Source organism: Dipodomys spectabilis, unplaced genomic scaffold (assembly GCF_019054845.1).
Source record: "Dipodomys spectabilis isolate Male_0828 unplaced genomic scaffold, ASM1905484v1 ptg000187l, whole genome shotgun sequence".
NCBI classification, from domain to species: Eukaryota; Metazoa; Chordata; class Mammalia; order Rodentia; family Heteromyidae; genus Dipodomys; species Dipodomys spectabilis.
The window spans coordinates 14,387,712-14,410,357 of NW_024870864.1; the positions used below are offsets into that span (position 1 = coordinate 14,387,712).

General features: G+C 41.8%; 2 gene segments (V, D, J or C); both read left to right on the forward strand.

Annotated features, from left to right (window-relative positions):
- The window catches only part of LOC122121261, a 140,783-nt gene that overhangs the window by 44,581 nt on the left and 73,556 nt on the right, over positions 1-22,646 (forward strand).
- Positions 15,519-16,226, forward strand: LOC122121257. The segment is given in 2 exon segments: positions 15,519-15,584; positions 15,894-16,226. Coding segments are annotated over 2 exon segments (381 nt in total).

A 22,646-nucleotide genomic window follows, 5' to 3' on the forward strand; every position in this document is an offset into this window, starting at 1 on the left:
GGCTCTATCAGAGGTAGCATTACTGAGACTGCTAGGAGTTTGTTGCTTGAGGATTCCCAATAGTTTGTAATTCAGTATTCCAGCATGTAACATTTTCTGCTTCTTAGACTTTATATTTGAAGCCAAAATAATAACTAGTCCACCAGATAGCATCAATAAAGTTTTTGTTGTTGCTAATTATCATATTTTGACACTAGATTTGTTAGAGGAGGCCAATATGAACAACCTTCCAGGCCTTCACACTGAAATCAAACAAGAACAGGGGAGACACTAATTCCTCCACCTGCACAGTTACATGGTACAAATGGAGGAAAAAGGACAATTTTCCTTTTGTGAATCAGTTTTTTGTTCTTCAGCGAAATTCATGTTCTTTACTTATTCATGTTGTTCAGTGTTGTGTTAAAAACTAGCAGAGAGCTGGTTTCTCTGGGTGTAGTTTTATCCTCTGTGTTTACTTCACACTGTTGGATTTGTATTTATTCACCCTTTGCACCCTTTGATGGGTTAACAATAGGGTGGTGGTATGGGAAGTTTTAAGAGCAAGGGGTGGGGCTCAGTTGGAGGAAATACATCACTTGTGGGCATGTACTTGGGGCTAATCTTGCCCTTACCACTTCCTATGGTTTGTTTTGTTTTGTTTTTGTTTTTTTCCTTTGGATTATAATGTACCTTGAGTAGCCTCTGCTAGATGGTCCCACAACCTGATCTTGGGCCTCACCTCAGGCCAAGGAAGTCAATAATTGTGATTTGAAATCTCTGAAACTATGAGCCCAAATTAGCACTTCCTTCTCTTACTTTGTTCTTGTTATGTACTTGGTTTTACACATATTCTGGGGAAAAGAGTCCACCATTCATGTAAAGACAGACTCATGTAAAAAGATGACATTTTTGGGGAAGTGGATAGCTGACCAGCAAGGGACTCAGCACAGACTCTGGAGCTGAAATTGACACCCCGAATGGCCCACAAGCTAGGGATTTTAAAGACAATACTCATGTGGTCAAGCCTGTCAACATGCAGGTGGCCAACAGGATTGTAGCGCACACACAAATATTGCATATTTATGTCAGTGGCCAATGGGGTTACAGTCTGTCTCATCATTAGGTCTTCGTCCGTCCCACGAAAGACGGACAGGGTCCGAGGAAAGGTAAGTGCGGTGCTCCTCTGATCCCGAGCCTCCCTAAGCCCAGGAGACAATCAGACACAGTGGAGAGCCAAATCAAGTAGGAAGAAAACGTGTTTATTAACAGAGAGCAGCCCTTTTTAAAGCCAAAAAGGGCAGGTGGCATGGCAGGGAGGGAAGAGGAAAGTACACTGTCAAGGTCACACGTTATCATGCACCTAAGCTTCCATGGGCTGATTATGCACTGAACATAAGGGAAATTGGGCTCTGCCCATTCTACTCTTTCTCAGTGCCATCTTTGCTGCCCATGTGCTCTGCATCTCATAGTATCTGTTTGAACTAACCTGTCATTCTGGTTTGAATTGGGATGCAAATTGGGTGGTCTCCACACAAAGCAGGTGGATATTCTCATTCATGGGGACAGAGATTAGGCTGCTCCTTTCTGGCAGAGCAAAGGTGGCTGGGATGTTTTACTGTTGATAACCAAACAGGGCTGCAGATCCTGTCTAAGCTATTGATAATCAAACAGGGCGACACATCAAACAACCTGATCACAACAATCCTAAGGTGCTTTCCAAACAGTTTCCACATTTTGGGGTCTCAACAAACAGCATATTTACTGACCCTGGGGGCTTTTGAGAAATCAGTATTTTGATTCTCAAGGGTGGGCAGGAACTCCTGGTAGATTAAAAGTGGAGTTAGTTTTGGCTCACCCCAACAACACACACAAAATTTATGAGAACACCCATACCTACTGCATAGCTATCTGTAATTTAATCAGGTAAAAAGGATCCATACTAGGTTTGAGAAATTAAGCTTTAGGGGAAATCTATTTTTGCTAAGGAGATCTTCACTTGGCAAAATTATTTAGTCACATATCAATATTCATCAATTCTGTGATCTCAGGCCTCAAAATAATAATTATTTTTAGAAATCTGAGGATATGCCAAGATTAAATAGAATACAAAATATTGCCGAAAATCCACACAAGTGAGAGAAGTAAAGAAGTGCATTCAAGCTGAGGTTATTCTGGCTAATTGTTATCAAGAAGCTATCTCAAAAGAAATCTAGGCATTTGGATAATCTCCTATAATCATGGTTACTAAGGCTGTACATGTTACTAAGGTGGAACATGGCCTTGTCTGAATCTCCAAAACAAAACTAAAATGAAAAAGTTTAGGATTGCTGAGTCATAGGGGAGCTCTATGTGGAGTATTTTGAGGAACCTCCACGCTGCTTTCCAAAGTGGTTGAACAAGTTTACATTCCCACCAACAATGCAGTACAGTTCCCTTCTCTCCACATCCCCTCCAGCATCTGTTGTTATTAGAGTTCTTCATTATAGCCATTCTAACTGGGATGAAGTTGTATCTCAATGTTGTTTTGATTTTCATTTCTTTTATGGCTATAGAGGTTGAGCATTTCTTCATGTGTCTATTGGCCATCCTTCTTTCTTCTTCAGAGAAGTTTCCCTTTAAGTCTTTAGCCAACTTGTTTATTGGGCAGTTGTTTCTTTGAGGATTTGTTGATGGGGGATTTAATTTGTTGAGTTCAAGGTATATTTTAGATATGAGACCCTTGTCCGTTGTATGGTCAGTGAAGATCTCCCAATCCATGGGCTTTCTATTGATCTTGCTAGCTATGTCCTTTGCCATGCAGAAGCTCTGCAATTTCATGCAATCCCATTTGTCCAACCTTTCTTTGATTTGTTGTGTTTCTGGGTCTCTATTAAGAAAATTTTGGCCTGTGCCAAGGAGACCTAGGATTTCTGCTATTCCATCCTGTAATGTTTTCAGAGTGTCTGCTTTGACTTCGAGGTCTTTGATCCATTTGGAGTTGATTCTGGTGCAGGATGATATATAAGGATCTAGCTTTAGTTTTCTACAAGTAGTTAACCAATTTTGCCAACACGATTTATTGAAGAGGCTCTCTTTCTTCCATTCTATTATTTTAGCTCCCTTATCGAAGATTAGATGGCTATAGGTCTGTAGGTTCATTTCTGGGTTTTCAATTCTATTCCATTGGTCCTGAGGTCTGTTCTTGTGCTAGTACCAAGCTGTTTTGATTACTATGGCTTTATATTAGAGTTTGAAATTTGGTATTGATACTCCTCCAGCAGTGTTCTTTATGTTGAGGATCGTTTTTGCTATTCGGTATCTTTTATTGTTCCATATGAATTTTTGGATTGCCTCTTCTATTTCCTTGAAGAATGAGGTTGGAATTTTGATAGGTATCACATTAAATTTGTAGATAGCCTTGGGAAGTATTGCCATTTTCATGATGTTGATCTTTCCAATCCAGGAGCATGGGAGTTTTTGCCAATTTCTAAGTTCTGTTTTGATTTCCTTTTTCACGTTTTTAAAGTTTTCATCATAGAGGTCCTTCACTTCTTTGGTTAAGTTAATTCCTAGGTATTTTATTTTTTGTGGGGCTATTACAAATGGAGTTGCTTTCCTAATTTCAGCCCCTCTTTTCTCATTGTTGGCATACAGAAAAGCCATTGAGTTTTGAGGGTGAATTTTATACCCTGGTACTTTGCCAAAGTTTTGAATCAGCTTGAGTAATTTGGGAGTGGAGTCTATGGGATTCTTTAAATACAAGATCATGTCATCTGCAAAGAGGTAGAGTTTTACTTCTTCTTTCCATATTTGGATCCCCTTTATATTTGCATCTTGTCTTATTGCTGTAGCTTGGCATTCTAATACTAGATTGAAGAGCTGTGGAGAGAGTGGACATCCTTGTCTTGTTCCAGAATTAAGAGGAAATGGCTTTAGTTTTTCACCATTAAGTATAATGCTGGCTGAAGGTTTGTCATATACAGCCTTTATTGTATTGAGGAATGTTCCATGGATTCCTAATTTTTCCAGAATCTTCATCATAAAGGGGTGTTGGATTTTGTCAAATGCTTTTTCTGCATCTATTCAGATAACCATGTGGTTCTTATCCTTGCTCCTGTTGATGTGATGAATAATATTAATTGATTTGCATATTTTGAACCAGCTTTGCATCCCTGAAATGAATCCTGTTTGTTCGTGGTTATGATTTTTTGGATGAATTGTTGAAGGTGATTGGCCAAAATTTTGTTGAGAAGTTTTGCATTAATGTTTTTCAAAGAAATGTGTCTATAGTATTCTTTCTTTGATGAGTCCCTGCCTGATTTTGGGATGACGGTTATGATGGCTTCATAGAATGTGTTTGGTAGTAAACTTTCTCTTTCAATTTCATTGAAGAGTTGGAGAAGTATTGGTGTGAGCTCTGCTTTGAGGGCCTTGTAGAGTTCCGCTGTAAAAACATCTGGTCCTGGACTTTCCTTAGATGGGAAGTCTCTTATTGCTATTTCTATTTCAACGCATGATATGGGCCTGTTAAGATGGTTTAACTCATCTTGGTTTAGTTTTGGCATGTCAATATTTGCTAGGAAAAGGTCCATTTCTGCCAAGTTCTCAAACTTATTAGCATAAAGTTTTGAGAAATATTCCCTTATAATGTTCTGAATCTTGGTTGTTTCTGTGGTGATGTTTCCATTCTCATCTCTCAGTTTATTTATTTGCGTGCATTCTCATCTTTTTCTGATAAGATTTGCTAAGGATCTGTCAATTTTGTTAATTTTTTCGAAGAACCAACTCTTTGTTTTGTTGATTCTTTCTACAGTTTTTTTTTGGATTCTAATTCAATTAATTCTGATTTAATTTTAATTATTTCTTTCCATCTACTGGATTGGGGTTTATCTTGCTGCTCTTTTTCAATGAGGTTCAGATGTCTCATTAAATTGTTGGTTTCAGATCTCTCCAATTTGTTGATGTAGGAACTCAGAGCTATAAACTTGCCCTTGAGTACTGCCTTTGCTGTGTCTCAGAAGAGCTGGTAATTTGTGTGCTCATTTTTGTTGAATAGCATGAACATTTGAATTTCCTTTCTAATCTCTTCCATGACTCACTCATGATTCAGCAGTGTGCTGTTCAGCCTCCATGTGTTACCGGCCTTTCTTTGGTGACTTTTGGTGTTGAGCTCTAATTTTATTCCCTTGTGGCCTGAGAGAATGCAAGGTATAACTTCAATGTTTCTGAATTCGGACAAGTTTGCTTTGTGGTCTAAAATGTGGTCTATTTTAGAAAATGTTCCATGTGCTGCTGAGAAAAACATGTATTCTGATGCTGCTGGGTGAAATATTCGGTAGATGTCTGTTAAATCTATTTGATCTATGCAGTTGTTTAGTTCTGCGGTTTCTCTGTTGAGGTTTTGCCGAGTTGATCTATCTAGTGGGGAGAGTGGTGTGTTAAAAAACCCAACAATTAATGTCTTTGGATCTATATGGGATTTGAGGGAAAGTAGTGTTTCTTGGATAAATTTGGGTGCTCTGTTGTTTGGCGAATAGATATTTAGAATTGTAATATCCTCCTGAAGGAGATATCCCTTACTTAGTATGTAGCAACCTTCTTTATCTCTTCTCATGAATTTTAATTTGAAGTCTAATTTTATCTGATATTAGGATTACAACTCCCACCTGTTTATGGGGGCCATTTGCTTGGTAGATTTTGTTCCAGCCTTTAACATTGAAAATGTGTTTGTTTTTATGGGCAAGATGTGACTCCTGAAGGCAGCAGATAGAAGTATCTTGTTTTTTAATCCAACTAGATAGTCTATGTTGCTTAATTGGAGAGTTAAGTCTGTTAATGTTAAGAGATATGACTGAGAGGTATTTGGGAGTTCCTGCCATTTAATCCACCTTCTTTGGGGGTGCAGCTACTGGATTCTTCCTATGGTTCTTGCATTCTCCCGTTCATGGCATTCCTGTAGTTCTCTTTGAGTGTTCTCAGCCTTCTCACGCCATTCCTGCCTTTCTCTTTGAGTGATCTCAAGCTGCTCATGCAATTCATGTATAGTTTTTGAGTAGCTTCCTCATGCTTATGATATTCCTATATTAACCTTTGGTTTGCCTCCTCTCTCTCTGTCTATCACACTCATACAGAGTCCTTTGTAGGTTTTTAATCTTTTCCTGTATTAACCTTTGGTTTGCCTCCTCTCTCTCCTTATCAATCTCATACAGAGTCCTTTGTATGTTTTCAATCTTTTTATTTACCATGTTTGCCAGCAGTGTTTGTAGAGCTATTTGGAATCTCTCCTCTGGAGTACTCATTATCTGTTCTGTCCCCTGATTATCATGAGTGGGAGATGAGATTCCAGGACTTGCCATTTTTCTTGTGTTTTTCTGGCTTACTCTGCCCATTTGGGATGAAAGTAACACCAGTATTGTGCAGGAACACTATCTTAAGGCAAGCATCAAAGAAAGTCTATAGTTGCAGTCAAAAGTCTGCAGATAATATCTAGTTCAACAGATTTATCTATTCAACATCAAACAACTATATATTAATGGGCCACGAACCGCAAAGAAGAATTTGGCAAACTAGAAATTATTAGGTTTAGGGAGAGATGTGGGTAAAAATAGGAAGAGAGGGATGTGGGAAGGCACAGGGAGAGTTAACTTAACTGAGTCCTAATCTCAAAGCAGGAAATAGGTTGGATAGAATGAAAGTACAGAGAGAGAAACAAAAGAGGAATAAGAAAGAGAAAAAAGAGAGAAGAAAAAATAGAAAAGCAAAAATTAAAAAATAAAATGAGCAATGCTTAAAAATTATGCAAATTGAAAACGAAGTATTCAGAGACGAACGTGGATATAATGAGAGAAGGAGAGGTATATAAAGGTGACGTGAAAAATTTAAAAATAAAAATACTTAAAATATTATATATGTATAAAGAGGTAGTACTGCTATTAAGGAATTTAAGTTTAAGAGGTTTTGAATTGAGTAATAAATATCTGGATTAAGTGTGTACACAATGGGGGATAAGGTCTAATAATCGACTACAGGTATATCTGAGGATGTGCAAAACAGCAATTAAGTCACACAAAGAAGAGTGAAAGAGAAGAAAAGGTGAAAAGAATGAGAAAGAAAGAAAAAAAAGGTCAAAAGTTCAGTAGAGCTAAACAAAAAACAAAAAAATTTTTAAAGAAAGAAAAACACACACACACATATACCCCTAAAATAAAAATTATAAGAGGAAGAAAAAAAAGTTACTAGAAAACAATTTTTTTAAAAAGGTAAACATTAAAAATTAAAAATAAGTTTTAGAAAAAAAAATTTTATACAAGGTACCAAAAAAAAAATTTTCTTTGATTTTTTTTGGGAGGGGTGGGAAGATCCTGTATCTCCCTTGTGTCCTTAACCATCCTCTTATTGCAGTCCCTTGTCTGTTTGTGGTGTTTGATTTTCCTGTGGCTTGGTTGATTTCTTATGTAAGTTTGTTTGAGCAGGGAAAATAATGCTCTGCTTTATCCAGGATTTTGTGATCCTCCTCCTAGGCTAGTTCAATGGGAGGGAGGTCTGCTTTGACTATTACAAAAGAGGGAAATGTCTGTTTCCTCAAGTTTGGAGATGCTGTGACAAGGCTAGGTTCTGGGTAGAGTTGAGGCCTTTCGGCAAACAGTAGCTTTTCCTGGGGGGCTAGCTTGTGAGAAACTCACAGAGCCCAGCTTGGAGCCATTCTCAGGATTTATGTTTATGGAATTTCAATTGATTGTCCAGGCTGCTAAAGGGAGGGGCAACCTTTGACTCTGTTTACCCAGTGAAGAAAGCCACTCCTGGGGCTCGTGGCCCATTTTTCTCCGGGTGGAGCTGAGTCTGGCAGGTCAGGTTAGGTTCTTGTGACATGCTAAATGACTCTAGTTTTCTTCCAAGGCCTGAATTGGAGCTAGCAGCTCAGCCCGGCTTGGGCCTTTGTCAGTATCAAGATGGAGATCTCCTGTAGTGGGGGGAGGGGAGGAGTGGCCTTCCATCCTCTGCTGCCTGAGAAGGAGTGAGGACCTCAGGTCTACTCACGTCGAGTCTTGGTTTGTTGTTAAGGTCTTTAATCCATTTTGAGTTGATGTTGGTGCATGGTGATAGGCTGGAGTCCACTTTTAATTTTCTGCATGTAGCCTCCCACTTTTCCCAGCACCAGTAGTTGAAGAAGCTGTTTCTTCCACTGTATGTCTTTGGCTACTTTGTCAAATAGTAGCTGACTATAGATGTGTGGTTTTATTTCTGGATCTTGTATTCTATTCCATTGGTCTTCAGGTCTGTTTTTGTGCCAGTACCATGCTGTCTTTGTTAGTATGGCTCTATAGTAGAGTTTGAAGTCTGGTATGGAGATCCCTCCCATGTTGACTTTTTTGCCTAGAATTGTTTTGAACATTCTAAGTCTTTTGCTGTTCCATATGAATTTTTGGACTGTGTTCTGTATTTCAGAAATGTACATCATTGGGTTTCTAATAGGAATTGCATTGAATTTGTGTATCAATTTTGGCATTATATCCATTTTCATTATGTTAATTCTGCTATCTAAGAGCATGGAAGATCTTTCCATTTCTTTTTTTTTTTTTCAGGTAGGAGAATAAGTTTGTTTACCTAACTGCTGCCCCCCCCCCATCCCATACATGGTGGAGAAGCATGGCTGAAAAGGAGGGGGGGCGTGACCCACCTCTGGACTAGGACTTATCTAGGCCAGGGACAGGCAGAGGTGTGGCCAGGTGGGGGGAAATATATGCCACACTGGATCTGGATGGGACCTCAGAGCCTGGGACCCTCCTAAGGTCAGATGGAGGCATGTGACCAGAGGTGGCCCAGGATGTGTCCTAGCAGGAGGAGAAGGTGACTGCTTCCAGGTCTGCCAGTTACCTAGGTAACAGATACTGGGCAGAAACTTTCAAGAGGGAGGGAGGTGTCCCTGTTCAGATCTTACATTCCAGCCTTTCATAATTATGAAAAAGGGCAAAGATTCTCTCTGGCTACTTCCTGCTGGCAAGGGGCATCGGCAGTAGGGGTATAAGGATGAGATGTGGTCCCCTCTGGGAGAAGGCAGCGGCAACAGCTGTCATTTGGTTGGTGTGATTCCTTAGATGAAGTCTGGAGGAGGCAAATTTCTTGGATGAAGTCTTCAGGATCTCCTGAGGGTGACAGGAGCAATGAGGAGATAGTCAGGATGGTCTAGGCAGGAGTGAGTCCTGTCTTCCAGACTGGAAGAGATGAACTGGATCTGGACTGAAGGTAGACTGGCTGCCACTGAACTACAATTCCAAACTTAACAAATTTCTCCCATGATGGCAAGATGGCGCATCCACCACATGGTCAATGCTAGGAGAGCAGAGTAGAAAAGTGGTGTGGATGTGGATGTGAAGGCCAGCCATGGTGTTGGTGAAAAGTCTTGTGTGGTATCTCCAGGCAGTTTGGTTCACAGAGAAGGGGTGGTTAGGAAATTCTAACATTTCCAACTCAAAAACCCCATCCGAGTCACGACACCATATATAAGACATATTAAAGAGGTAGGTTTCATTAGGAAGCGGATGAAGAGTACACCACAAGCTATTCAGGCAGAAGTTTATTTCCCGAATTGCTGCCCCGCCATATATGGTGGAAAGGCATGGCTGTAAAGGAAGTGTGTGTGTGAGGGGCGGTCTTTCCATTTCTTAGTGTCCTCTATACTTTCTTTCTTTAAGTTTTTATAGTTTTCATTAAATAATTCTTTTATATCTTTGGTTAGGTTAAATCCTAAATATTTTTTGGGGGGTGTTATTGTGAATAAAATTGCTTCCTTTATTTCCTTCTCTGCTTGTACATTGTCGGTGTACAAGAAGGCGACTGATTTTTGTGGGTTGTTTTTGTATTCTGCTACTTTGCTGAAGTGGTTTATAATTTCTAAGAGTTTGGGGATGGAGTTTTTGTGATCATGAAAGTAGATTATCATCTCATCTGCAAAAAGGGATAGGATAAATTCTTCCTTCCCTATGCAGATCCCTTTAATGTCTTTTTCTTGCTTTATTTCCCTTGCTAAGGGTTCCAGGACTATATTGAAGAGGAGTGGAGACAGTGAGCATCCTTGCATTGTTCCTGATTTTAGGAGAATTGGTATAATATTCAACCAACAGTTTTTTAAACCAAAAAAAACTTTTTAACGAAACTAGGCAGAAAAAAGAGTTCTTCAATTTTTTTTGAGGGGGGGAAATCTTGTGTCTCCCCTGTGTCTGTAACCAGTCTCTTGGTGGCGTCTTTGTTATGCTTGTGGTGTTTGGTTTTCCTGTGGTTTGGTTAGTTTCTTAAATCAGCTTGTTTGAGAATGCAAAATGAAGCTCTGCCTTACCTGGGTCTTTACGACAATCCTCTCAGGCTGGTTCAGTGAGAGTGTGATCTACTTTGACTATCACAAAAGAGGCATGTGGCTGATTTCTCCAGCTTAGACTTGCTGTGCGGGAGCAAGGTTCTAGGCAGCGCTGTGGAAAGTCAGCAATCAGTAGCTTTCTCCCGGACGGACTATCTCCTGAGAGAGTCAAGCAGGCCAGCCTGGAGCTATTCTCAAGATTTACATGTAACAAGTTTCTAATTGTTTTATTTTTACCCTCCAGCAGCTGGAGTTGCTGCCTATGCTGCATGGGTAGGTGAGTCTCTGGGTCTATATACCCACTGAGGACAGTCTGCCCTGCCCAGGTGGAGCTCCCTCTGCTTGGGAAGGACAACTTTCCCCAGGGGTGGAGCTGAGCCCCACAGGTTAGTTTCCTATGACCTGTTGAATGGCTCCTTTTTCTAAGGCTTGAGTTAGATGTTAGCTGCTCTGGCCTGGTCTTTCTCAATATCAAAGATGGAGTTCTTCTCCAGGGATGAGGGATGAGTTACCATTCCACTGCTGCTCTATGAGAAGTACTGAAGATATCTTGAGGGTACTAGCACCTTTCCCTTGGTTTCTGGGCCACCTACAGTATGTGACTATCTATGGTCAGCAGGATGAAGATTTTCACTTTTCGTCAGTTCTTGCTTGTGGTGATAGAATCTGCTTTTACACTGCCTCTGGTCCCTTTGTCTTGGACTCCTTCTGTAGATGTGGTGGCTATGGTAGCAGCTGCTGCTGCCACCACCACAGACCCTACAGTGTTTGAATCTGTCTCTGGAACCAAGCTGCCTGAAATTTTCCTCTCTTGCCAAACTCTTTGTACTATGATAGCATACTTGGTGTGACTCTAGCCTTAGATTTGCCACTGGAACAGTAAAACTGGTTTCTACCTGAGAGCTTATTTAGCCCCCATGTTCTTCTCTGCCATCTTCCTCCAGACTCTCTTGGTTTACATGTTAACCTGCAGCAACTTTTTAAAGAGTTAATGCACAGAATGGAAATAATAGAGAGAACATCTGAAGAGACAATCCTAAAAATGATAAATAAAACATAACAAAATCTACAAAGCAGCATGATTTTATCATTTAACATATATCCCATATATTGCAAGAAATGTCCTTGAAGATAAACTTCTCGACCCTAGGAAAAATATTGGCAACAAATAAAATGCAATGCATGTACATAAGGTGTGACTGAACAATCATCTCACTCTCGCTCTCTCTTTCTCTCTGATCATAAACACACACACCTGTACACACACACATGTACATATACACACATACATAGACACACACACACACAATGGATTTTTTTTCCAATGCAAAAGAAGGATGCTTTCTGTGAACGGATGATACAAGTGTATATTGTTAATAAATTGAATAATTATTTGGAATATATTTCATATAAAGAAGAAAAACGATTTGATATTCTAATATAAGCGGGAAAAAACCTAAACTACAAGCATACAGCAATTGAGTGTGATACCCAGTACCTGTGATACATAGCAATGTGACAGAAGGATTAGAGATGTGATTTTTCTTTGAGCATGACTTCCTTCATTTTGTTAATTCTCACTTGGTGTGCAATATCAAACTTACACATATACAAAAGGAATAGCTTATGGGAAAAATAAAGGAAGGTGAAATTATGATTCTTTAAGAGGAAAAGGAAAATGTGAAAGTCTGAGAGAATCCACTATCCTGAATGATTAGTTAGCCATACAGTCAGGTCAGTAGATAATGTATTAAAAATAATATGCAAATATAATTCTTGAATATCCAGGTGAACATAATTTGATACACTGAAGTTTGGAATTTTGTTTCTCAAGTAATGAATTAAAATTATAAATTAAAGAAGCACCAATCATACAATTTTCATCTACAGGACCCCAGATCTCTGTGACCAGAAATGTGATTGAGGCAAAAGAGCTGAGACATTAAATAGTACATCATAAGAACACTGAAGAATTCCTAAAACATTTTGTATTCTTTCCTTTTTTGGAACCAGGAAGCAAAATACTATGTGAAGCACCATTGTCATCTTCATACATAGTGCTCATCTCATGACAAAAGAAAGGGTTTTCTTTTTATTCAAATAAGATCATGAAAGTACATGATTTAGGAAATCAATGGTTTAGGGAAGATAACAGGGCATCTCCTTCCTCTATGATCGTGAAGCAGGTGTTTCCCAGATCCCAGGAAATTAACAATTGAAGAAGATGAGATCCAACTGGAAATGAGAATTTGAAGACAAGCTTTCCTCTTTGACTATCATTTCTTTCTACCCAATACATCCCAACAATGACCAGGGAAGACATTAGCCAGAAAAAGAGATACTGCCTGTTAAAGCTTTAAAGCTTTTGTCTCTGTGAAAACTTTAGTCTCTGTGAAATCAAATGGTTTATTGAGTCATGACACATAACAAAAGAAAAACATCATGTCCTAGGATAAGTTCCTACATCCATCAGTGAAAATACTGAATAGAAGTAGGACCATTTTTCTCTGGATCTAAACACCAAGAGCATTTTTGTCAGCCTTCACGAAAAGTTCTTGCAGTAATTCTATATTAGCTAGAAATGAGACAAGTTAGATTGTACGTACAGCGGTCAAGTGTGGCTGTTTGTAAACAATGTATTTGGTGTTTAGGGAATGATTGGGCTTAGCAGTCTATAAATTCATTGTTACTAAAGATTTCTAATTTATGTGTGAGTGGCTACTCAGGTTTTAGTATTTCAATTAACTTTCAGAAAGCTTTTGTCAAACTTTCATTCTTTGGGCCTTTAACTTTTAAGTGATTAACTTCCCTTAGCTCTCCCTTCCCCTTCTTCCAGCTTTCAAAATTTAGGATGATTGTTTTTATCATGCCTCATAAACAAAGAGTAAACAGAAAATCTAGCACAATAAAGACTAACTGAATCTCTAGAGCCCCAATTCAAGTGACATTGAAGTCTCTCCAGTGAAACCTAGGGAGCATTGGCATCGAGGATTTCCAGGAATGGTGGTGGAGTTCCATTTCAGAGTAACTAACATCTAACTGAAGACTACATCTCACTAACTCATTCAGCCGTAGTCCTAGATTATTCAGAATAAAAACATTCAAGAATGTTATGTCTAGATAACGAATGACATCCATAGATGATGGATATCTAATCTATATTGTGTCCTTCCAATGCTGTTACAATGAGGAAGGAAGTTTTCAGGTTGCTTCTTCCCACTTAACCACAAGAAAGGACACATTTTCCCAAGGATTGCTCATGTGTTTGGAATGTTTGCTTATGTATCAAAATGATTTTGGTGGTTTACACTATCACTCATCTTTTTGTTAAGTTATTTCTTTCTCTCAAAAGAGTTTCTATTTTGTTGTGTTTCCAAAGTTTGGTCCCCTGAATTCACAAAGCTAATTCACAAAAAAATGGCAGCAGTGTGTTGAGGAAAAAGAAAATAAGGCTTATTATTTGTCACTTGTCAAATGAGAAGAATAGTGAAGATTTGAAATCAAAGCTCTATTATCCTACTAATCGGAGAATAGGTCCCAGTTTTAAGAGGCTGCTCAAGGGGTCTGCTCCAGGCTACATGAAAGATGTCCATCCCAAGACTAAATGGTAGCACAATTGGTTCTTATCTCTTGGTTTACTGTTGTCACATCTCTTTAGTTCTGTGTTTGTCTGACAGAGATTTAATAACTTCCTGGGTTGGAGAGATGAGAGGTGACTGCCTGTTTGGGTTGAAAGTATGTTAAACTTGTTTTCCCCATCATGGGCATGTGAGAGAGAAAGGGGAAACAAATGCAAGTTTGAATTTTTAAATATACAAATTTTCCAGTAATACAAAATGCCTAGGAAGAATACAGAGGAGGGAAAGGACAGGTAGAGGAGAAGTAAGGCAAAAATTTACATTGCTGTAAAAATCAGGTTTGGGAATTCTAGAACCCAACAGAACAATGCACTAAATAGATATGTTAGCACTTGATTATGGCAGAAGAATCAGTGAATATATAACCATATAAGTTCTTTAGTAAAAAATCAATGAAAATTGAACAGATAATTCCTCAGAGAATTATCGGTTAATTTAGTGATTACTATGGTAAGACTGTGTATAAAAATCTATAAAGCAAAAGATAAAAATAAGCTGAAAATATTTGAAAAATAACTCTTAAAATGAGATTTATTTTTGCATTAAAGAATTCTATTGAATCACAATCAGGTAAACACATATAAAAAGCTGTTATCCAGGAAAAGAGAATCTTGAAGAAAATTATGCCTATTTGCATAGGAAAATTCAATAAAGTCCTGGATTAATTTTATCATTAACATTTGAGGTTCGAATATAGTAGAATGGCATATGTCACAATCAATAGAAAAGAAAAGCCAACCAAGAATACTGTATTCATGACCCCATACCTTAAAATTGAAGGCAAAAAAAAAAACATTGTTTTTCTAACTGCAAATGAAGGGAAATTGGTATCTGCAGACATATTCTGGCAGAACTAGAAGCCTTTTAGAACCATGGAAGTGATAGGAAGTGTGCAGAACCTATGAGGGGAGAAGACCTCAAAAGGATTTCAGAAACAAGAAGCTGAAACCAAATAAAAGTTCTCTCTTCAACACATGTGATGGTTAAGTCTAGGAAACAAACTATAATGCCACATGCTGGGACTGTCACCTAGGTATATTACAGCCTCTGTTATGGACTGGAGGAGGGGCCTTTGAGTAACTTGATACTGAATTCCATGGTTTGTCTGAATTGTATATCTGTGCTAAACATTTTCCATTTCTTATTTTTGCTCTCTACATTACATATAATTTATACTAAGCAAAATAAAATGACCAGACCTAAACTTTTAAACAAATATCTAGAAAATAAATAAGAATGACTCAATATTTATGGAAATGCATCCTTATCAAGAAAACTGTAAAGCATACCAGAAAGGGTTGAAGAATTAAGCAGCAGACAAGAGCAGGAGGAATCATGAAGGCATTCCCTTTCTAGGGAACACACATTAGATTTCTCTTGCTTTACTTGGTAACAGTTAATGTCATTTGCTCACAGGAGAGGCCCCACCCTGCCGGTGTCTGTTTCCATCTCACCTGACAGTTTGTCTGTCACCATTGCACAACCAGGACATTTGCATATTGCTCCCTAGGGAGGAGCTCCTTGCAAGTACAACATAAAAGCTCATATCTAAGCTTGGTTGGACTGACCAGCACTGCTTACTCTCAAAATGAGGTGCCCTGTTCAGCTCCTGGGGCTGCTCTTGCTCTGGGTATCAGGTAAGAACACACTAGAGCTGAGGAAGGAGATGGGGAAGGGCTGAGCTCTGCTCCCCATGTGTGTTATGTCCACTCGTGCAAAACGTGTCATATGTGTCTTTGAGAGTGAGGAAGATTCCAGAAGGAGCAAAGAATCATGCTGTTTTACAAATTCTGATGTGTGTGTGTGTGTGTGATATCATCATGTATTTAATGAACATTTTGTTGGATGAAACAAAAATAAAAAAAATTATAGCCTGCAATAAGATAATTGTGAAAATGTCTCATGATGCCTGTAATTAACCCTGTCCACTTTTCTAATTATTTTAGGATCCAGTGGAGATGCTATATTGACTCAGACTCCACTCTCTCTGCCTGTCACCCTGGGAGAGCCAGTCTCCATCTCCTGTAGGTCCAGTCAGAGTCTCTTATACAATGATGAAAACACCTATTTGTACTGGTTCCTACAGAAGCCAGGCCAGTCTCCACAATCCCTAATCTATTTGGTTTCCAACCGATGTTCTGGGGTCCCAGACAGATTTAGTGGCAGTGGGCCAGGCACAGATTTCACATTGAAAATCAGCAGGGTGGAGGCTGAGGATGTTGGTGTTTATTACTGCTTTCAACACACACATGTTCCTCCCACAGTGATACAGCCCTGAACAAAAACCACACTGACTGGTGCAGCAGAACTGTCACGTGTAGCCTTTTCTGGGAGTTGCACAACAGCTTTTCTGAGTGAATATGAGAGCAAGAAACTAGAGAAGTCAGGATAGTAAGTCACTGTTGTGCTCTCTGAGGCAAGCATTACTGATACCCTTTAGGGATATTGCAGCAAAAGCCATGGAATTGCACAGGCAGCCATATGGCTCCTTTGGCTGATGGTATGATAATGCATCATATCGTTTAATAAATACTCATTCTGATTCCATTTTCTTCTCTATCATTTGTCCACTGTATTTGAACACTACAAATTGCATAGTTAATATTAGAAATTAGTGCTTTTCAAATAAATCTCATCTTTGGCTGTGCTGGTGGGACTTACCAGCTCAGTATTAGCCTAAGCTATATTGTGACTTCCAGCCCTTAAGAGAACATGTGCACACAGCATGTCCAGTTGTGGGAGATGAAAGAGGGCTGCAGGATCAGTGCTGTCCCTAGCAGGTCACCAGAGTCCTCTGCAGTGAGGAGGTCACTGCTTGTGCTCAAGGGCACAGACTGTGTCCTAAGCTTCATCATGCCCAGTCTAAGAGTGAGCAAAGGCCAGCCCAGTGACTGTCCATTATTCCCTAGATTTCCTTCTCAGTTTCAGAATTTAAAATGATATGTTATACAATTAAATATTAGTTTACCAATCAATTAAATTAATACCTAATTTACTACATATACACAATAGACATATAGCTTTTGCATTCATGCATTTATGCAGTGCTCCTGGATGTTCTAAGAACAGACTCCAGTGGTTTAAGACTCTGTTCTTAGGACTCTGCTGACTCTCCTCATTATCCCAGTCCCTCAGAAGCAGTGAGAAGGGCCCTTGAGCATCCTTCCAACACAGTCCTGGCCCGGGAGCTTTTTCCAGGGCCAGGAGGCTTTTCTGGAGGTTGGTTTAAGAGCTTTGCTCCCGTTGGCCTTGGCTCTTCTTGGCTTGTGCAGGCGCTCGCTGCTTGCACACGCTGCTCTTGGCGAAGCCGCAGGTACAGCTCTCGCCAGGACTCGCCCTCTGCTGGTTTTTTGTCCTTGAATGCTTTGCAACAGCGGATTTGCCACAGTCTGTCTGTACCACTGTGCGCCACTGTCCTTGAATGAGTGTTCCCTTGAGGCTGGTGCGGAGAAGGGGTAGAAGTCTGGGAAATGGGTGCTAGGAGAATGCAGGGCGGCCTGGCAGTGGCTGGAGTGCTGTGTTGCGGGAGCCCACGGACATCCTGGGGGCACCAGGGAGCCAGGGAGTCGCACGTTGGTCCAGAGTACAGTGGCATCTTCAGGGACTTTCTGACAAAAGGCAAGGCCATCTCTTCCCCTCCCTCTCCCTGTGCCCCTTTGCCTTCTGCTCCCCTTCCCCCATCCCTTTCCTCTCCCCTTCCCCCTTCCCTTTCATCTCCATTTACCCCTTCCTCAACACCTCCTCCTTCCCCTTCTCTTTCCCTTTTTCCCACTTCCCAGAGCCCAGAGGCTCCTGGCCTAGATGAAGAGAAGGAGGGCATCCTTTTCATGTCAGGCAGCCGATCCGAATAGACCTGCAGCCCAAGGAACTTAGAGGTTTCAGTGCTGAGCTGCACCATTGGCACCCTGACTGCTTCTGTGGAATTGACGGGACTGGCTGGATTGGTGGCTGAGGTTGGAGCCAGCTGTCCTGCCTGGTTTTCCTGGACCTCGCTTGCCCTTGGAACTGAGCTGTGCATGGAATCCGAGAGTCTTCTGGGGCCGCTGGAGCCATTCCTTTTCAGGTCTCCTTGAGCCAAGGCAGCAGCACGAATCCTGCCCTTGGTCCTCTGTCTCCTCAGCAGCAGCTGGGTCTGGTTGAGGGCATCCTCGAAAGACTGTGGAGGTGTGTGGATTTCATGCTGTTGCTGGGATTCGCTCTGGTGATTGCGCCCGCGCAGCTTCGCTGCCTGCGTCTCTGGCTTGCCAGAGGTCTGCTTGACCTTAGAGGGCAGGGCCCTTGAACCTCTCTTCCCCTCTTCAGAGGATCGGCACCCATTTTTTGGTCTGGCCCCAGCCTGTCCCTGGGGTTCCCAAGGGAGACCTTCTTGTGGGAGCCCTGGTGGATCCTGAGACTGCGTGACCGGACGGCTCGCGTTGCCAGGCATGTCCGGGATACCAGTGGGCCCAGGGTCCCGCGAGACTCCAGAGCTGTCCACAGCCCAACGATGAGACCTGCTGCTGCCCCCAGAGGACTCTGGGTCCACTCGGGGACGCTTCTCCTGCCTGCTCCTGGGACAAGGGCTGGCAGACCGCTTGCCAGGTCCCTGGAACTCACACAGCTCCCCGGGCCGTGGGGGCTCTGGCCCAGAGTTGGGGCCTCCCCGCCTGCCTGCCGTTTCTTTCCCCCCGGAGACCCAAACCACACTTGACTCTTTCAACTTGTCCTCTTGCACCCACCCTGACTCTGACAGCCCAAGAGCCTCCTTCCTGGGCTCTTGAGTGCCATCTTGTTCAGAGACCTGCTGTAGAATCGCCGAAAGAAGCGCTGGGCTGCAGCCCAGAAGAGCCAAGGTCTCCCAGCGTGTGTCCAGCTCCTTTGCCATACTGCCCACCAGCGGGTTCTTCCTAAAACCCCTCACTATCTCTCTGACACCCGTGGCGCCAAGGATTTCTGCCGTGATGGGCAAGACTGAGAGGAGACTCAAGGATTTGCGGAGCTCCTCCGAATGTGTGCTGGAGGCCAGGTGCTCTTGGAGCAGCCGCACGGCTCCCCACACCCACTGGGTGGTCTGCGTCCCCATGCCACCCCTGGCCACGTCTACAGAGATGCAGGAACCACACGCCTGGAGTCCTCCATCCAGGGGTTCACTCGCCCTGCTCTGAGAGGACAGATCCACATTTGATGCCTCCAACAGGTCTTCCCTCTCCCTCTCACCATCCTCCACCTCCCTCTGCCCCTCCCCCTGCCGAAGATAGTACTTCCTGGGCTCTAGACCTCCATCCTGGTCAGGGACCTGGCTCAGAGCCTCTGATTTGTGGCTCAGAACAGCCAAGGTCTTCCAGTGTTTGTCCAGTTCCTTGGCCAAACCAGCCACCTGTGGGTGCTTCCTAAAACGCTTCACTACCCTTCTGACACCCGTGGTGGCAAGGATTTCTGCCGTGATGGGAATGACTGAGAGCAGCCTCAAGGAATGAAGAAGCTCGTCCGTGTCTGTACTGGAGGCTAGGCACTCCTGGAGCTGCCGCACAACTCCGCACACAGACTCGGCATTCTGCATCCCGATGCCACACCCGACCTTGTCTACAGAGATGCTGGGCCCACTCACCTGGGTTCCTGGATCCTGCGGGTTACTCGCCCTAATCTGAGAGAACGTATTCACATTTGAGGACTTCAACATGTCCTCCGGCTCCGGCTCCCTCATCCGCTTCCACTCCAACTCTCCCAGATCATCCTTCCTGGGCTCTTGACTGCCATCCTGCTCAGGAACCTGGCTCAGAGCCTCTGATTTGCGCCTCAGCACAGGCAAGGTCTTCCAGAGCTTGGCCAGCTCCTTGGCCAAACTGCCCACCTGCTGGTACTTCCTAAAACCCTTCACTGTCTCTCTGACACCCGTGGTGGCAAGGATTTCTGCCGTGATGGGCATGACTGAGAGCAGGCTCAAGGATTTGTATAGCTCGTCGGCATCTGTGCTGGAGGCCAGGCGCTCCTGAATCTGCCTCACGGCTCTGCACTCCCACTGGGCTGCCTCCATCCTTCTGCCAACCCCGTCTATGTCTACAGAGATGCCCAGGACACTCACCTGGCTTCCTGAATGCCGTGGGTCACTCACCGTGCTCTAGGTCTCTTCTTCCAGTCAGTCGCTGTGAGGCACGTAGGCTTCCTCCTGGTCCTCTCTGCAGCCGAGTCCAGAATGATCCTGCCCACCAGCTGCCTGCCTTATATAAACTCTTACTGCCCCACCTCTTCCCACAGTTCCTCCTGTAAGCCCCTCCCTGTCTCAAGCCTGTCACACCCTTACATCCTAGCAGGTGGTCTCCCATGATGCACCTTGCCTGACTTTCCACAAGTCCCCTCCCTACAACTCCCAAGGCCAAGTGTTGGCTCTGTCCTTCTTGTCGGGAACTCCTGTATCAAGAGATCCCTCACTATTCCTCTGACCTGGGGGACCAGGTGATGGTGCAACTGGCAACTTCCACTAACACTCCCTTTGTCTCCATCCTGTTCACAGGATCCTCTCTATCTGGTCCTGTATTTTCCACCTTTAAAGATAACCGATAACCTTAGACATACTTTTGTAATTTCTCCACAAACTCCAGGGCTATTGTCGCCGATTTGATCTCTATGTCTTTCATCACCTGATGTGCATTGGCACTTCCAGGATTGAACACTTGCTGAGGGAATCGCTGATCCAGCCTGCACCAATCCAACTAAAGGCAGTGGCCATTTGCCTGGTCAAGTTTAATAAATATATAAATGAATGAATAAATATGTATGTTATGTGTGTATGTGTGTATTTAAACCTATGTATATGTGCAAACATTTATACATACGTATATATACACAAGCATATATAGTTATATATAATTATATATAGTTTATACATACATAAATATACATTTATATGGAAATATGTACTGGCCAGTGTCTTTTCCTAGTCTTTCCTTCCTCTTTGGTTGTTCCTTTTGGGGTTGTGGGCTACTGGCTTGCTAAGGAACTGTTTTGTTTGCTTACTTTGACTCAGAGAAAAGGTCACACTGGGAAGACCAAGTTGGACTGGTGCTTTGGAACCTGGTGAATCTGCTGCCTGTAGGGTGAGCACAGGTGTGGACCATCAACACTGAGCTCCTACCCCCTGTGATTAGGGTGTGTTTTGATCTGAGCTTGTTGCTTCTGTTATGGTAGGAAGCAGGTGGGTAGATGGGAGAGAGTGCCTTGATCTCCTCCATCACCTGCTGTGTGTTGGCAGTTCCCAGGTTGGATAATTGTTTAAAGAATTGTTGCTCACACTTGAACTAATCTAACTGAAGCCAGTGGCTATCGGTCTTCTAGAGATAAGTGTATATGTAAGTATATTTTCCCTTGTGTAATATGTGCACATGCATACATATATACACATAAATGTACATATACATATGCAGAAACCAATAAAAATACATATATTGCACGTATATGTGTGTGTGTGTGTGTGTGTGTGTGTATACAGTTAAATGTCTTTTCCCAGCTTTTCCTTCCTCTTTCTTGCTTCTTTGTAGGCTTGTGAGACTTCTGGCTTGGGGGGAACCATTTTATTTGCTTGCTGGGTTTCAGTGACAGGGTCCCACTGGGAAGATCAGTGAACTTTGGAACCCGGTGAGTTGGCCTCCTGTAGACTGTCTCACAGGTGTGGACCATCAACACTCATCTCCTAACCCTCCCTGCTGTTAGGGTGTGTTCTGATCTTAGCTTCTTCCTTCTGGTTTAGTGGGAAGCAGCTTGGGTAGATGGCAGAGATTCCTCTACTTCTTTCATCACCTGAGGTGAGTTTTCATTTCTCAGATTGGATAATTGTTTAGGGAACTGCTGATCACTTCTGCACCAATCTAACTGAAGCTAGTGGCCATTTGTCTTGTCCATATACATATGTATATATATATATAATTTATACATTTATCCTTATATACATTTATATGTTTACCTATGTATATATATGAGTATACACACACACACACACACACACACACACACACACACACACACACACACACACACACATATATATATATATATATATATATATATACCACTCTATATGCAGATATATATGTGGATATCTATCTATCTATATCCCAAACTTGAAATATGTTATCAAACAACATTTAACAGGAAGGTTTTAGGATCTTATTTTTAACTCTCTTGCTCTGAAATTACTCATTCTCCATCCTCCACATTTCTGTTGTTAGGAAATTTCTTTGAAAATAATCATTCCCCATAGTTTATTTGTTCAAAATCCTTACTAACAAGAGAAATCATATTCCAAATGAAATTCTATTTCATTGTCTCTCTTTCTCTCTTTTCTATTGTCTTTTCTGGAATATTTTCTTTCTTTATTCTTTTGGGGGGGGGGAATTCCTCATTTTGTTTACTTCTTTTTTTTTAATTGTGAAAATACCATACAGAGGGGTTACAATTACATGGGCAAGGTAATGAGTACATTTCTTATCAAGCATTGTTGCCTCCTCCTGGGAGTATTTTCTTGAGGTTACATATATGGGCCACCATACTTGGCTTTCTGTAAGACTTCTTATGTTTGCTGAAGAATGTAGTCAACATTATCAACAATTTAAGATCTAGAGGTCTCTCTGTCTTGAGAGTTTGAACATTAGTCTTACTATTCATCCTAACCTGGTGTGTTCCTTAGATTAATGTTTCAGTGTTTATAGGATTCTTCACAGATTCTA